This window comes from Leptinotarsa decemlineata, unplaced genomic scaffold (assembly GCF_025532065.1).
Source record: "Leptinotarsa decemlineata unplaced genomic scaffold, Ldec_3_MD MMD2_tig00004307_RagTag_RagTag, whole genome shotgun sequence".
NCBI lineage: Eukaryota > Metazoa > Arthropoda > Insecta > Coleoptera > Chrysomelidae > Leptinotarsa > Leptinotarsa decemlineata.
Genome location: NW_027412606.1, coordinates 5,178,512 through 5,195,692, shown reverse-complemented (window position 1 = coordinate 5,195,692; position 17,181 = coordinate 5,178,512). Strand labels below are relative to the sequence as shown.

General features: G+C 36.8%; 1 protein-coding gene across 2 annotated transcripts in view; it reads left to right on the top strand.

The window, feature by feature from the left end:
- Positions 1 to 16,616, top strand: part of Y-1 (yellow-1) — a 43,785-nt gene extending 27,169 nt beyond the window's left edge. Inside the window, exons 2-4 of one of the 2 annotated variants that reach the window (XR_012466347.1) lie at positions 9,870 to 10,205; positions 13,174 to 15,366; positions 15,445 to 16,616. Coding sequence is in view for 1 of the 2 variants with exons in the window: in XM_023157202.2 (XP_023012970.2) it covers positions 9,870 to 10,205; positions 13,174 to 13,970 (1,133 nt within the window). In the remaining variant the exon portion in view is untranslated. Of the gene's footprint in view, positions 1 to 9,869; positions 10,206 to 13,173 lie in introns of both variants that reach the window. The other variant, XM_023157202.2, reaches the window with a different exon arrangement.
- The last annotated feature ends 565 nt before the right edge of the window (positions 16,617 to 17,181 follow it).

Sequence of the window (17,181 nt, the reverse complement as noted above, 5' to 3'; positions counted from 1 at the left end):
AAACGATACTTTCTGGTTAAACACTTTCATGAATACAGTCAGTCGACTTGTTTCTAAGATCCTACGGGTTACCTAATACTGAATGAAATCCATTTCGACAGCTCACGTTTCCATCTGCTAAGTACTTACCCAATAAGTAACGATTTCACTAATTTCAAGAGTAAACACTCACAAGGTTGAACATTATCTTGCGCTATTGTTAGATATACCGTGATTTCTTGAATAAATTTTTGCTTGAGGTGAGATCATCTTTCAGGGCCATCGCCACTATAAGTGTGGGATACAGATTCAGAATTATTGCGACAGCCGAATAATTCTTTTGCTACATCAGATCAGAGCACGTGGTCGGATTGAACCTATAAGATCAACATTATCTTCACTGAATGATTTTTGAATCAAAAAGCCCAATTAATCAGTAACTTGTCGTCTTCATAAATTTTTCTATGTTGAATGAGATTTTTTGACGCTTTTTCAAGGCGCTCTGAGAGCAGTACCTGTGCAAAAGTAGATGAATTAATTAAACAAATTTTATTTCTATTCTTACCTCTTGTTCGTTCATGTTCGTTTTGATTTCGTTCACCCTGCCCTGACAGAATGTATGAGTAATATGAAGATGATTTCCAGTCCTCTCTACTCAGAAACACTACTTTATAAGGCAGTTCGTAGTTGACAGTTGTAGGCATAGAGTCAGAGGTCATTTCCAGAATGCTGTGACTTCCAGTGTCAACCAACAGTCTGTTGCACTCTGCAGTGAATTGATTTGTGCAATTGACAATGTGCACAAGTCTATATGCAGTCCATCTAGCCTCTCTCTCTAGAAAAATGTGGAGGGGAAGTAGATCTAGAAGGATCTCATGGCCGCTGACAGTGTGGTACTGATGGCACCACTGATGGTCAGACACGCCTGTCTCTGTAAGCCTGAAAGCTCCGCCTAGGCCATTTTCTGTAAAGCCTTCGGCCACTAGGCAATTGAACCATAAGTGATCATTGGTCTGACAATCATAAATTAAATTGATTTGTTTAGGATCTAAACCCCAAGTTTTACCACAAATCCTTCGACATGTCCATAGGGACAGTCTGGCTTGGTGTAAAACTTTTTCCAAGTGAGCGATCCAGGTGAGTTTTCAACAAGGAAAATACCAAGATATTTCACATCCGTTCCAAATGGAATGACCTCACCATTGAGGGAAAGTGTCGTTAGATCGTCCAATTTTCTTCTCCTGGTGAAGGGGATTACCACAGTTTTGCTGGGGTTGACAGACACATGCTCATTCAGGCACCAACTGTGAACAACGTCCATCGTGCTTTGGAAGATATTACAACGTCCCGACGTGGACCTTGTCAAGATAACAAGGTCATCTGCATAAGCTTGCAGATCTACTTTTCTTCTGTGGAGGTCATCAAGCAGACTATCCATCAGGAGCGACTACAGAAGGGAAGATAGTACCCCATCTTGAAGTCTCTGGTGAACCTGAACCTAATGGCCTCGCCTTGAAGAGTAGTTGCAGTTCTGTTTACCAGCATGGCATAGATCCAGCCAGTTATGGTCGATTCTATACCTTTCCTAGCCAAAGATGATCCTATACATTCAGAGGTAATGCATTGTCAAATGCTCCTTCAATATCGAGAAATACAGCAACCGCAATCTCCTTGTTGTCAAGGGATTTTCTCTACAAGGTTGTTTAATACTAAATCTGTCGATTTTCCGGTTTGATAAGCATACTGGTGGTTATTCAGGAGGATGCAAATAATGCCACCCTCCTGATGTGTCCGTCCAATATCATCTCCAGTACATTCAACAGGAAGGATGTAAGGCTGATTGATCGTACCGATTTAGGGTGTGGGTCTTTCCGAATCACTTTAGGTATATATACCACCCTTGCTGCCAACCAACTGGGTGGTATATAGTTCCACGCCAGACTAGCTCTATACAATTTTATGAGAATAGGTAAAATTATTTCCGGTCCGTTTTGAAGAAGAGCTGGAAATATACCATCCTCTCCGGGAGATTTGAAGAGCTGAAACGACATGATAGCCCTCAACTGCCGGTGCTTTGATAACCTTCTTCATGATCTCCCAATCGTTCTTTTTTAGGCATTTAGCGCCCTCAAAGAAAAGTGGTTTTCTATCAAAAGCTTCAACGTCGTGAATGTTCCATCGGGTCGTTTAAGCGACCCAATTTCAGCAGTCAGCTCTCTAGAGAGAATCTTGTGAATTCTTGTGCTGCGCAGTAAATCAGAGATATCCTCACAGAACTTCCTCCAAGCAACATACAGTGTGTAACAACGAAAACTTATCAGAGCCGTTTTTGAATATAAAAAGTAAGATTTTTAAAAAAAGCTCGGACACGTCGATTTCTAATTAAATAGGGACACCTTTCAGACTAATCAGATTTTCTGTAGTACGCACCCCCTCGGAGGGGTGCGTCCGAAGACCCTTATTTAGATAGGGAAAGTAGGTCGAGTGGCACCTTGTTTTAAAGGTCTTTCGAATACCTTTACATCACTGTTAAAAGAAATTTTTTGTAACGATTAGTTTTCGAGATAATTTGAAGATTTAAAGGTATTTTTATTGAGTTCAACTCTTAAGATAAATCAAATTGTTTTCAAGGTACAATTTACGTTCAGAACTTTCATTAAAAAATTAAATTTTTGCTTTTTATGACAACCTGCTAATACGTGTCCATTTGATTTCGTAAAAAAGTAAGAATTATTTGTTTATTACGAGGAGATTTTTTCGGTAAATTTTAGGTAAATTGAGTGGCATCTCCTTATGAAGGTTGCCTTTTGACGTGGATATTTTATGCTTCTGATAAAAATGTGAATCATACGAAAAACTTACCTGCACAACGAATACAACCTGCTGATTTCCTTGAATGCTGATGACACAGAAAAGTTTAAAAAACTGCTTTAGGGTTAATAAATCCCAGTAATTATTTTTAAAGCACACACAAAAAAAGTAACACCTAATAAAATATGCGCCATTTTGCTCCATGCAACAATAATGATTTTGTTCAAATTTTGCTCTTACATTATTCAACATCTCAGGAGTTATAGCTCGGCATTCATCAATAATTCTAAGATGTAATTCATCCAAATTGGCTGGCTGTGTAGCATAAACTTTAGACTTTAAATATCTCCACAAAAAGTAGTCCAGTGGTGTTAAATCTGGTGATCGTGCTGGCCATTCAATTGGACCTCTTCTGCCAATCCATTGTCCTTCAAAATGATTATTTAAAAAATTTCGAACCTGCTGGGCATAATGGGGTGGTGCACCGTCTCGTTGAAAATGGATAAATTCATCTTGACATCTTGGATCCTGTTCAATTATTTCAACTCTACGAGGCTGTATTGCCTCTTCAAGAAGTTGCAAATAAAAATCACCGATTAAATTTCCATCAATGAAAATTGGACCTATAATATGATTGTCTAATATTCCGGCCCAGACATTCAACTTTGGGGGATGTTGGGTATGTATTTCTGCGTATTGTCTTGGGTTTTCATCCGACCAATAACGGCAATTGTGACGGTTCACGCAACCATTTACATAAAATGAGCTTTCGTCCGAAAAACAGATGTTATAAAGCAGCTCGGGATTTTGCATTAATCTCTCATTCATGCCCTCACAAAACTCCTGTCATCCTCATTGAGTTCATGAACAAGTTTAATTTTGTAAGGATGGAATTTGTGGTTTTTAAGGATTCTCCATGCGCTCATATAGCTTATTCCGGCCATTGCTGATGAACCTCTGGTACTTAACCTGGAATTGGCGATGACTTGACCAATCACTCCAATCGCATTATCGTCATTCACTACCCTTCTCTGAACATTTCTTTTCTTATTCAAAACCGAACCTGTCTCCCTGAATTTTGTGACCAAATCCAGAACGTGATTTCTGCTTATTGATTGATGTTCTATTAGCATTTTGATCGTTGCCAAAAAATAAAGCAATAACTGAAACCCTTTCAGCAGTAGTGTAAGGCATTTTTAAACAAATAACAATACACGAACCGTTTAAAGAAAACAATCGAACGATGTACTAATGAAAACTGGAAGAAGAGGAGTGGGTATTGATTTTAAAAAAGGGATTTTATTTAACAAAAAACTGATAAGAAGAACTGCTCGAATTTTTTTTATTTAGGCATACAAGTTACCGAGTGGTCTGTCTAATGTATTATTAACATGGCAATTTCAACTTCAAATTATCTCGAAAACTAATTGTTACAAAAATGTTCTTTTAAGAGTTGTAAAGGTATTCGAAAGACCTTTAAAACAAGGTGCCACTCGACCTACTTTCCCTATCTAAATAAGGGTCGTGGGACGCACCCCTCCGAGGGGGTGCGTACTACAAAAATCTGATTAGTCTGAAAGGTGTCCGACGTGTCCGAGCTTTTTTTAAAAACCTCACTTTTTATATTCAAAAACGTATCTGTTAAGTTTTCTTTATTACACACTGTATAATATATGGAGCATTTTAAACAGTATGTTGGTGAGACTTGCCAGAATGATCCTAAAGATTGGTGGAGATACGTTGATGATATCTTAGGCGTTTGGAATAATAACCATAATGATCTGAATGCTTTTTTGAATAAAACCAACGAACAGGAAGCGACAATTAAGTTCACAATTGAGATTAAATAAGATGGTCAACTCCCCTTTCTTGATGTAATGTTGTAGAGGTCGTCAAATCAATTTGATACAAATGTTTATTGAAAGAAAATACATACTAATAGATATCGCCACTACACATAAAATCAACATGCCAGTGTTAAAAAATGTATAATTAATTGTCTTTATAACAGAGCAAAAACGATATAGGTACAATTCAACTGAAAATTTCAATAAAGAAAAGTCATTAATGAAATCTGCTCTGAAAGAGAACGCTTATTTAGATCCGTTCATAAATTCAATAATAAATGCAATAGAAAATGAAAAGTCAATCAAAAACCAAATGAGTGACAAACAGAATCACAAATTCAACAACCTCCAACTCAATTACCGACTCAACATCCACCGACACCTTTCACAACTAATATTATACTCTACATTTCAGGACTATCTGAAAAGATGAGACGAATTGGAAATCGATATGATGTTAGAACTTCTTACAAAACAAAAAATATACTAAGATCTTCACTCACACAAACAAAACCCAACAACACAGTAGAAAAAACCATGAATTGTTTTTCCACAATATTGCTTCTCGCAAGCGACGCATAACTTCCAGATAATACAGCTTATCGACCATGTGGCAGAAACCTTTGATGCACTACCCCACGATAATTGAAAAAAAATACAGTGAGCAAAATTTTGACATTTGATTGAATTTAGCGTGCTTTTTTCTTCTTGGCTCATCTGAGCTCTTCCATTGGGACGATTTGTCTTTGGTTCCGATGTCAAAATCATATGCCCATGATTCCTCACCAGTTATAACGTTTTTAAGCAAATCTGAATCGCCAATTAAGTCATTCAACAATTCTTGAGCGATGCTTATGCGACGGTTTTTTTATCAAAATTCAGCAATTTTGGAAAGAAACTTCGCTACCACAAGCATCATGCCCAAAATTTACGAAAAAATTGCATGGGATGAGCCAACCGATACGGCGACCATCTGTGAGGAGATCAAACCACTTGTAATCATTTTTCTGGCTCAGACTACAATCATCGAATGCCACTGTCAACATTTCAAGTGTTCTGGCACACATAACTCCATTTTTCACTGAATTTGATGCAAATTTTTTTAACCATTTTTTTCGATATCGGAAAATCACCTAACACTCAAAACACTTCTAAGTGTTATGTCTCTCAACACCAAACTGAACATACTAAACAGCTGGAACTGTGAACATATGTTCGAGACGAGTGCACCAACACTCTCCACACAAAGTGGAGAAATATTATTGTAACGCATTTCAGCAGACACTTTATCATCAGCAAATAATTCAGTCGACAAACAAAAGTTTGCATCTATGGATATCCAGTTATTTGAAGAATATTAACTTCCTGGTGGAACTAAATACATCATTATTCGTTCTCGTATATCTTCATTGGCCTGTCCGTGACACGGATGAGATAGGTGTACTTTCAGTTGAAAAGTACACGTACATAGCACATCTATCACAGAGGGAAACGAAATGAAACCTTGCTCATGCACCTCGGATAGTGCCACGGTCCATGGTCGCACGCAGTTTATAAATGATTCGATCAGTCATCGACAAAACGTCAAACCCGTTAACCACATGTATAATTCCTAGTTTTACGGTTATTTTCTCATCGAAAAAACGGGGTTACGTTGCGATTGTGAAACCACAATTTCTGTTTACAACTGTGCACTATAAAACACATGGAGTGCATATTTTTAACGCGTACACTTGATGCTTGTTTAACACTAACTTTCATTCGAAGCAGGTAACTGGGAAGTATTCAAATTTTGATTCACATTCATTTTGGTTTCCTACAGACGGATGTCCACCAAACGGACTCGCTTACGACTAATTTCATTTCCAAAAACAGGAACAAAAAACTTGTTTTAGTTTCGAAAACAAACTCGGAACTCGAATTTCATCAAACAGACAAAAACTAGTCTGAGTCGGGCATTTTATTGTGAACTGTTTTCTGTCGTTTCCACTAGACGAACAGCAATTAAATTGCTGCATTGAACAACTGTCTATATCTTTTTTTCGTTCGTGTTCTCCAAAAGAAAATTCGATCTCATTATTGTTTTAAATAAATAACAATACAACAAATCAATAAAAATAGCCTGCCTAGTGCCGATAACAAAAATTTATACCCACCATATAATAATAATGTCGCCGACCGTTACACATAGTGAATTCAGTTTACAAAAAAAGAGACAAAACACTGAAACTTTTTGATCTTTCTGTCTGCCGACGGGACACTTCATTGTTGACATAAACAGTCGCCCGCAATACAAAGTCTTCAAAATGTTTCTTGTTTTGTCAACTGAAATTTTTGTTTCGTCAAAATCGACACAGTTGCTGTTTTGTTATGGTTTTGTCCGTTTGTCCGCCATGAAAACGAGAATATATTCAAATTAGATTATCTGCTACCCTTAACTTTGAAATTTTTAATATGGGGCCGTATTTTTGTAGCAAATTTTAGTTTTTCAATGTTCATTCAATATTCTGAAATATAACTATCCCCGATGTTAGTCAGACTTTGTGGGAATAAAATTCAATACCATGATACAATAATACATTTCATAATTGTGGCAGTTTCCTAAGTTCGAACTCAACATCAACTAGATATTATTCTCTCGAAAGTGTATCTAGTTGAATGTGGGTTGATTTCGCTACGTTAAGCTCTAAGTGGCTCGAGAAGTTATCAACTTAACCTGCTCAGGACCCGAGGCTAATGACCAAAGTAGTCAATGCCACCGAAGAAAAAAAAATCTTATTATTCAATTTGTACACTGTTGTTCGCAACTTCGTCGCTTGTGCTAATTCCTAACTAATGAGCATTGTGAACTATTCTGCCTGATCTTTGAAATGGCCGCAATATATACCACATTTGAACGCTCTGGTATATTCTTTGAATTCCAGTATGTACTACATGGGCTGAAATATCTCGGGACTAGCGTCATAGATGGCGCTAGTCTTATTGCCTTCACCTCTTTGTCAGTTAGTCCTAACCTTCAAAAGAAGGCTGTTGATATTTCATGATATTCTACTCATAAGTTTATGAGTTATTGTGCTAGGAGTGGCACTACTTTTGTTTTCAAAAGAATGGATCAAAAACAATTTCGTTTTTTAATGTTACACTGCTTTTTGATGGGAAAAACACCGTTCAAGCGAAGCAATGGCTTGGAAAGTGTTATAAAGAATCCACCTCATCAGAAACAATACTTAAACGTTGGTTTGCTGATTTCAAACGTGGTCGTAGAGACACCGATGATGCAGAACGCAGTGGAAGTCCAAATGAGGCTTTAACACCACAAAACAATAAAAAAAACACAAAATCGTTTTTATTGATCAAAAAGTGAAGTTGCGTCTATTAGCTGACATTGTGAAAATATCAAAAGAACGTGTTGACTTTATATTGCATGAGCATTTGACTATAGCGGCCTACACACGTTACGATTTTTCGTACTGCATATTAAACTCCAATTGTAAAGAAAATCGTAAGGCATGCAGTACAGCCATCTTTCATACACACATCACAACAGCTCGTACTGTCGAGGTTTAGATTTCAATCTTTCAAAAGTCACGTCTGAAGGAAGTTGTTATATTGTTTATTTTCTTTTTCATTACTTCTTGAGATTCGTTTGGGAACAACTCTTCAAATTTTGCAAATGAAATATCGTAACTTGAATTTCTTTTCATTTTATTCGAGTAATCTTTTGACTTTACATCCCACAGGCAGCTGTTTTCTTTACATACAGTAATAAACCCTTCCCAGAACGTCTTATTTTTCATATCCTTATAATAATATGAAATATATAAAACCCTTTTCCCTAAATGATTTGCTTTAAACGATATGAAATCGTAACTGTCGCAGCAATAAGCTCCACGCATTCCAATTTGTCTACAACCCCACCCCATACACGATCGTTGATACGATATTTTATGGAAGCTCCGTACTGCGAACGATTCGACGACTGCATACTGCAAATCACCCAATTTGCCTACACACGTTATGATTTATCGTTACTGCGGCAGTACCGATACATATCGTACTGCAAACAGTATGAAAAATCGTAACGTGTGTAGGCCGTTTATGAGAAAGCTCTGTTCAAAGTGCTTGCCGCGCGAGCTCACTGTTGACTACAAACACAAACGTCTTGATGATTCTGAGCAACGTTTGGCCATGTTTAAACTTAACAAACCGGAATTTTTGCGTCGATATGCATCGATATGAATTCAATGTGGATCCATCATTCTTCACTCCGTAACCAAAACGATCGTCATCTGAGTGGAGAGCAACTGGTGCACAACAACCGCTGGAAAGGTTATGGCCTTGGTATTTTGGGATGTGCGTGATATAATATTCATCCTACCATGAGAAGGAAAATAGCATCAACAGTAAATATTATATAATGTTATTGGAGCGTTTGAAAGTCGAAGTTGCAAAGAAACGACTGTGTGTGGCAAAGAAAAAATGTTGTTTCATCAAGACAATACACTGTGTCACAAGTCGATCAAAACAATGGCAAAAATACATGAATTGAACTTTGAATTTCTCCCACATCCACCGTGTTTGCCAGATTTGCATCCTAGCGACTACTGGCTGTTCGCAGACCTTAAAAAATGCTCACCGGTAAGAAATTTCGCTCGATTGAAGAGATTACTGCTAGAACTGAGGCCTATTTTGAGGCAAAAGTGGTATTAAAATGTTAAAGCGGTGCTGGAATAATTGTATAGCTCTAGATGGAGATTATGTTGATGAATAAAGCCAATTTTGAAAAAAAACTTTTTTCTTTCTCAGAACCGGAACTTTTCAGTCCATGTGTACTATTATGCGATCGCATCCTGGTCTTCATCTGATCGTTTGTGAATTTCAATTCAGAATATTTATTTGTTAATACGTATCATCTCACCTCGACACAGTTATCGGGCTTATTTTTATTTCTGTCCAATATTCATTCACCTAAATGTTTCATTCATGCATATTACATGCATATTCATCAATAACGTTTGTGATGTGTAACAATAGTCAATAATTAAATTACTATTATTAATATTGCTTGTGCGGCTACATGACGCCAACGCATGTCTGTCTCATTTGACATGATAAGAGACTTTGGTTTGTCCAAACATAAATGTCTTCCTCGTAGGTCAAGTGAGGTGAAATCTGATATCGTGATATGTGTGAATAGGTGTGACTCAATTAACAAACTTTATCAATTTCCAGGTATCGTTGTCTTTTCTGTGAAGGACCATCATTCTTGGAAGCTTCGACATTCGCAAACCATGAAGGCAGATCCAACTGCGTCGGCCTTCAAAGTGAATGGTGTCATGATCAATGTTCCTCTCAATATCGCTGGCATAGCACTTGGACCAAGAATACACAAGAGTGCCAACAGAATTATTGTAGATGAAGACAGAGAAGTATTTTTCTGTCCTGTGTCAAGTTTACATCTATATTCCATCAATACAACCGTCCTCCGGAACGAGATGAATAGCTTGAACGATGGAGAGTACCAAGGTGAAGTGAAAGATCTCGGTTTGAAGGCATCACAAACTGTAGGTGAGTATCAAAATCATACACCTAGACATGGTGCTGCAATTATGTGATTAAACCGGTTGATTCGCGGTGGATGGCACATTAGACGTTTTGGTAAACCTGTCAACGGATCACTTTTGAAATTCAATATTCGGACATTCCCTACCCAACTAAAATATTTTCGTCAATGCGTTGTTGCTACTTTCATTAGAAAGTAGTAGCAACTTTGATATTTCAAAAGGAACTTCCTATATATAATATTACTTTTGGAATCTACAACAATTACCCGACAACTTTTCTTGATATTTCCTTATACCTATCTGTTACCGTTTTCGAAATATGGTTCGATTTCAATATTTTTCTTCGGAAATCATGACCTCTAAAAATGCTGATATCTTTGAGTTGAGGAATACTATGATATCGAAATTTGGTTTGGAGTTAGATGATACTTGGAGGCTTCCCACAGTTTGGCGTACTATCCGTACAGCTTACAGAGTGGTGAAAAAATACAGTTTTTTCGTTTGCTTGAAAAAGTGACTGAAAGTTGATTAGTTCAAACGGAGCACCCTGTGTATTATTACAAATTCAGAAAGCTGTTAAAATTTGTTTTTTTCCTTTGTTATCATATGTATACCTACTTATTAGCATTTATTTGTGAAACTGTCAACCTCCTAATAACATCGACATTTTCGTCACTTCAGAAGTTTCAAATACCTTCAAAACGATGGAACTATTCAAATGAAGTTCTTATGATTGTTTATTATTTTCGGACAGTAGAAAGTTCAATGAAATCGAATCTACCGAATCTACCGCTAATGAACCTCAAGAAATTCATACCAGTTCAGAACAATCTCAATATGTTTGAGTTAATTAAAAAAAAACACGAAAAAGATTGAACGCCAATCAACAACATTTCACAAAATTCAACTCTCTGTTGAGGGTATTGAGGCTTCATCACATATCAAGAAAAGGTGTGGGGCAATTGTTGTAGATTCCCAAAATAATATTATATACAGTGTGTTCTATTGGAAAAATCAAAGTTGCTACTACTTTCAAATGGAAGTGGCAACACCGTATTTTAGTTGGGTAGAGAGTGTCCGAATATGTTCTCCATTGAATGTTCAGACTGATCCAGTAGAAATGTCTAATAATCCGTCTAGCGTGAATCAGCCTGTATAGTAATTCAGAAGAATATTTCCTGATTTTTCTACTAATGAGAATACATTTCTCTGTGTAATACTTCTGCTTTTTTCAATTAATCCAATTATTGTGCAATTACCACCACCCCTATGCCCCCTCCCGGGTTGAGTGCCCTGAGATGAAATCTTCCTAACACGGTTACTGTGTGCAGAACATCCTATCCCATCCATCCACCCCCACTCTTATGATGGGCACTTCAACAAGATTGACATCTGATCTACTGCGGTCGAAAGCCAGCCTTTAGGTGCTTTCACTTTCTACTCTAGAATTTTATTTAATCGAGACTTTACTTGAATGTAATTTATTGCATGGGGCTCCCAAAAATGAACCAGAGACGAGTGTCTTTAAGTCGCGAACAAGTGTTTCTCAGTGATCTACAAAAGAAGTGGTGGAAGGTCATCTTGATTTCAGACAGGTTGGAGCCTGGCTCCCTTACCCTTTGGACTGATGTTTGCCAGAAGGACAAACGGGTCATAACTGAAGTGGGTGTTGATGGTATGGCGGCATGAGTGTCCTCAGACATCAGTACCGCCCTTCACGGTGTACCCCTGCCTGGCTGGGGTGAGTTGGATGAAAAAGTTGTTCATCTTTCAACGGAAGATATAGGGGCCTCATTCGACAGAGTGTCGGGGCCTTCTATATCGGGAGGGGTCGTCTACAGTATAATCCATAGCTTCCCTGACTAATGAGCTTCCCTGACTAACGTACAAAAGAAGTGAGTTTGAAATCTGGTTAAAAAGTTTTATACTTATCGGAGCCACCTGATAGCGATGGGGATGGTCTCTGTTTCTACTTGGTTGGCCTCTTGTGTTTGTCTATCTCTTCGAATCTTGGGTCTTCCCTGTTGAATGCTTCGTGTAGATCGCCCAGCGATGGACTTGCACGCAACCGTTCATGAACGTCTGGATACTGCGCCTGTATGTCGCTGCACACTGGTCCCAGGCATACAGGATGATTGAGAGTAGTACCGTCTTGATTAGCAGCAGTTTTACGTGGAATCCCATGTTGCTTCTGCGACCTATGATCTAATGTAGGTTTGCCGGGCGGCTCTTGCCAGCCCTAGTCTCTGCCGTACGTGGGCTCTGAACGTCAGTCTTCTCTCGAGAGTTAATCCCAGGTATTTCGCTTCGTTGATCCCCGGAATCTCTTGTCCGTTGAAGGTGACCTTTCCTTCCGGGTGTACTATCCTCCGGGTGAACAGTATTGCCTGATTTGAATGACTTGATCACTTGATAAAGCTACTGTGCTTGCGAAACACGTTGTGATATATTTTCAAATAAAGTTTGTGGAGATCAAATCATGAGGTGTAGTTTTTGAAAAAAAAAAGAGGTGAAACAAATGGAGAAATGGAAAAATTCGGAAAAGGTCTTGAAAGCCTGTTCAAAAAATCTGTATTACTTTCACAATAATTGGTAATTCACTCAAAATCGGGACTGTTTTTGGATAAAAGCCCAATGGACACTTTATTGGCTCTGTTGAATTCAGAATTGGTTGTTAACAATTCAAAACACTAGTAAATTCTCCCTCTCGGTCAGAATTGCTTATTGGCTTGTATACAATCTGAGTAAGGTCATTGTTTATTGCAGAAGTATCAGCTTCACTTCATCATTGGTAGTGGAAAATTTGAGCTACTTGAAATGGAAACAAATATTGAAGTCTGAGAAAGTTGTTTACTCCTTTCATTATAACAGAATCAGTTCTATATTAACAAACATTCGGATGAATTTATCATTATCATTCCATTCAGGACTGTCTCTCGAAGTTTGTAAAATCTATTTGAAATCTGTTGCAGGTATGACAATGAATAACAGAGGTATTCTCTACTACACACTGCTAAGTACGAATAGCATTGCGAAGTGGGACACTCATACACCTTTCCAGACCCGTCAAAGAATCATTGCCAGAGATCCAAGGTTCTTGGAGTGGCCGAATTCCTTCGCCTTCGATCAGAGTGGAAATATAACTGTACTTGTCAACAGGCTCAACAGATTCATCTACGATAAACTGAACTTGAACGAACCAAACTTCAGACTCATAACTGCTTACGTTGGAGGCAAAAGCTACATGTACGATCAAGGATATGACTATACCGTCGACCCCAATGCCACCGTCACAACTACAACGGAGAACGCCGATTTACCACAACCGGAAATTCTGCCTGGATCAGATAACGATCCCTATTTAATTCCTCAGCCTTTACCAGAACGTAAAAGTGAATCTGAACCTGCACCAGAAACAACGCCTGTACCTGAACCCGAACCTAAACCTGAACCCAACTCTGAGCCTGTACCCGAGCCTAAACCTGAACCCAACTCTGAGCCTGAACCTGAACCTAAGGCTGAACCGGAACCGACGGCAGAACCTGAACCAGAACCCAAAGGAGAGCATGTGAATCAGGAGCAAGCCAACCATGATGACATGAGTACGGATCACGATCATATGAACCATGATAACACGATGGAAGATTCTAAGCCTGCGAATCAATCTTCCGTATTGATCCAGGAACCAGTCGCAGTGGAATCGAGTTCGTCCAAGTTGGTTTGCACATTGATAGGAGTTTTCACTGCTTGTTTGCTGTTTGCATTTTGACTGGGCCTATTCATAAAATTTGATACGATTTGTTACAAATAACGGTTTTGTTTTATGCAAAACATACGTGGAACTATGCTAAAGTACTGTTCATACAAAGTTATACGACATCGGTCGAAGAAACAATCGAAATGAAAAATCTTCAAAACATAATAGTTCTTATAGTGGCAAAATTGTTTTATCCATATTAGAAATGAATGAAAATGATTTTTTTTGTTTGTTCGGAGTGGAATGTTTGAAAGTCGAATATTTTGAGTTTCACATATCTTCATTGAAACAATAATTGAAGAAAAATTGTATTTTCTCTCCTTGAAATGTGTAATATAGAATTAATTGTACATAGGCAAGATAAAACAAAACATTGTGATAAATAATAAATTGATATATTTGACTAGCGATAATATCGTGACTAGGGAATGTGTTAAGGTTTTTTTAGAATTTATTAGGTACCCTCAAATAGCATTTTGATTTAAAGATTATTTGGTATTTTGATTTTTTTAAGAATTATACCATTGTTTTTCACCATGAATCTCAATTATATAATGACATACCTATCGGACCGTATCTTACTCTATTTTTGCATACATTGACTAGAGCGAGCACTTTTTCGCAAAGTAATCATTTCTCATGTAACCTAAATGCTTTATAATTTCCTATCGAGAAGTTTCAGAATTTCTATTGAATCATAAACTTGTTTCATGAGGTTTTTCTCTATGAAATATATTTTGTTCAATTAGTCAAACAACGGTTGGCAATTGACTTTTGACGGTTGGGACATTGACTTTTGTTTTGACAACTTTAACTTTTTGAGAGTTACCTACTTATTTTTCGATGCATTTCGCTATTTCCTTCTACCCTGCATTCTTGTATGATTTTTTGTACATTTAGAATACATTCGACACATGCTCTATCTTCAAACAAGTTTCTCTTAACACACATAAGAATTTTATGAGATTAATTCAAACAAACTCCCCTTCATTTTTTTGCTGACAAATTAGCCAACAAACAGTCGATATTCATTTTGTAGAGTTTTGTCTTGATGACAGTTATCCATTTTTATATTGAAGAAATCCCCAATAACTGAACGAATGTGGTATTTTCCACATAATTTATCTTTTCCTTTTCCTTTTCTTTGTGGTACATTCATGTACGCCAAATATCTGAAAATACCAAAAATAGCATTTAGTGCCATAAAATAGTGTCTTGTGAAAATTCCACCATTTTTGATGATGTATGTAGTAACTGATGTAAATTGTACATATGAATAGGTCTTTCAGAAAGATGATACTTTGGGTCCAAATAGAGATGTTGGTTTTTAATAGTTCCGAATTCAAGAACAATATTGCTTTGGGGATATTATTCTTCAACTCAACCACGTTTAATTATATTTCAATGTGTTTATTATGCGATTGTTATTACACTACAGAAGATGTATGAATACATAAATGACAATTTTTGGCCTTCTGAAGAAGAGGTTTCAAAATCATTTGTTACATATTGAAAAATTGGTAATATAATTCGTGTAATAATGTACTATGCGCCCCAGAATTAGCAGAAATTATTTCATGTTTTTCAATGCTTTTCAATGTTCACGAAATTGTATTTTCTAGCTCGCACGAGTTCAGAAAGATTCACGATCAAATATTCAACAAAATTATATTTGACGAAACTTTTGTTCGAAAGAAGCAACTGATTTGATAAATTAGACAATATAACTTTACAAGTTTTGTACTGAAATTCACAGTGAAAAATAGTCTTTAATGAAAAGAAGTCAACATTTTTTACAATATCTTCCTTTGCATCTTATAACAGAATTGGAACTGTTACTTTTTTAATATCTGAATTTACAAAATTAAATGATTATCCGTCCATTTCATAATCTTACAACTTGAATGAATATTTTATTGTAAATAAGAAAACATGCTGTTTTTGAAAAAGCTCCAAAGATTAGATTCAGGCTACATTAGATCTCGAGGTAATAACTTGACACATATGTGGAGTTTTTTTAACCTCTAAAACAAATTACCTACTCACTTGCAGATTTGATTTAGCTTGCCAGTCTTTTTAGATTTTTCTCATTGAATTTAAACTCTGCAGTTTATATCCATAACATAACGGCTCATAACAAAAATTCTATTTGAAAAAAGTTTTATCTAATGTTTTCTCTAAAGTGGAGGCATCATAATGAAAATAAAATATTGAATGAACCAATTAGTATCAAAAAAGTGTGATCATCTGTGCTGTTGAGAAGTCAAATGACAAATTAGGCAATGTCTTATCGCATAAGTCTTCAAAATGAGGTGTAAATTATTTCGGCTGTCATTTGTAGACCTAATCATCTCTATTTTTATCAATGTATGTATTAGTGGTATTAGTTGTATTTGACATAAGAATAGGTTATTTCACTTTTCTGTTACCTAGAGGTACTATTGAGAATCTCATTTTGAAAAACTGGACCAAACTGTATCTAGATGCATGCATGTTTATCAAGGTCAGTTAGTTCAAACGTATGCATATAGGTATGTAAAATCACTCCAAGGTTTTTCCATGATTATTTATAATAAATTGGGTAAATAATGGTTAATATATTCATCATGAATATGTGAATTATTATGTTTGTGAGTTACTAATAAATATACAAATCTACAGCTCTCTTTATTTTTTCAATAGTGGTTCTAATTGCTAATGAGAACCTGAGAACATGCTAATGAAACATGAGACATCCTTGATCACATTTCACATTTGAATAAAAGTTTTCTTCTGTGAAACATATAAATGGTAGGTTCTAGCTTACTTGAAATTCAATTATATATTAAGTACATATCAGTCAACATTTCCAGAATCTGCCTTTCTATTCACTGTAGCAAAATGGAAAATGTCACTTGGACTTCACTTTTTTTAAGGGCAAAACACAAGCACTACAGAAAAATCCTTAAAGCGCTCTAAGAGCGGTGTCTGTGCGAAAGCAGCGATTCACATTGGATTTGAATCGTTGGAGATCGAATCCATTTGGAAAAATATGTTCAGGATTCCACTTTAGCGCAGTTCTGCACTTCTCCAAATGAAAGCGTTCTTAAACAGTGAAGTTCGAGGTGTACTGACTCGAACCTCAAAATCATGAGCAGCCACAGTCCGTCGCGTATTTCTGATATGTACCGCTCTTGGTGGAATCAAATGAGCCAAGTCACTTGAACACTTCCCGTGAAGGTAT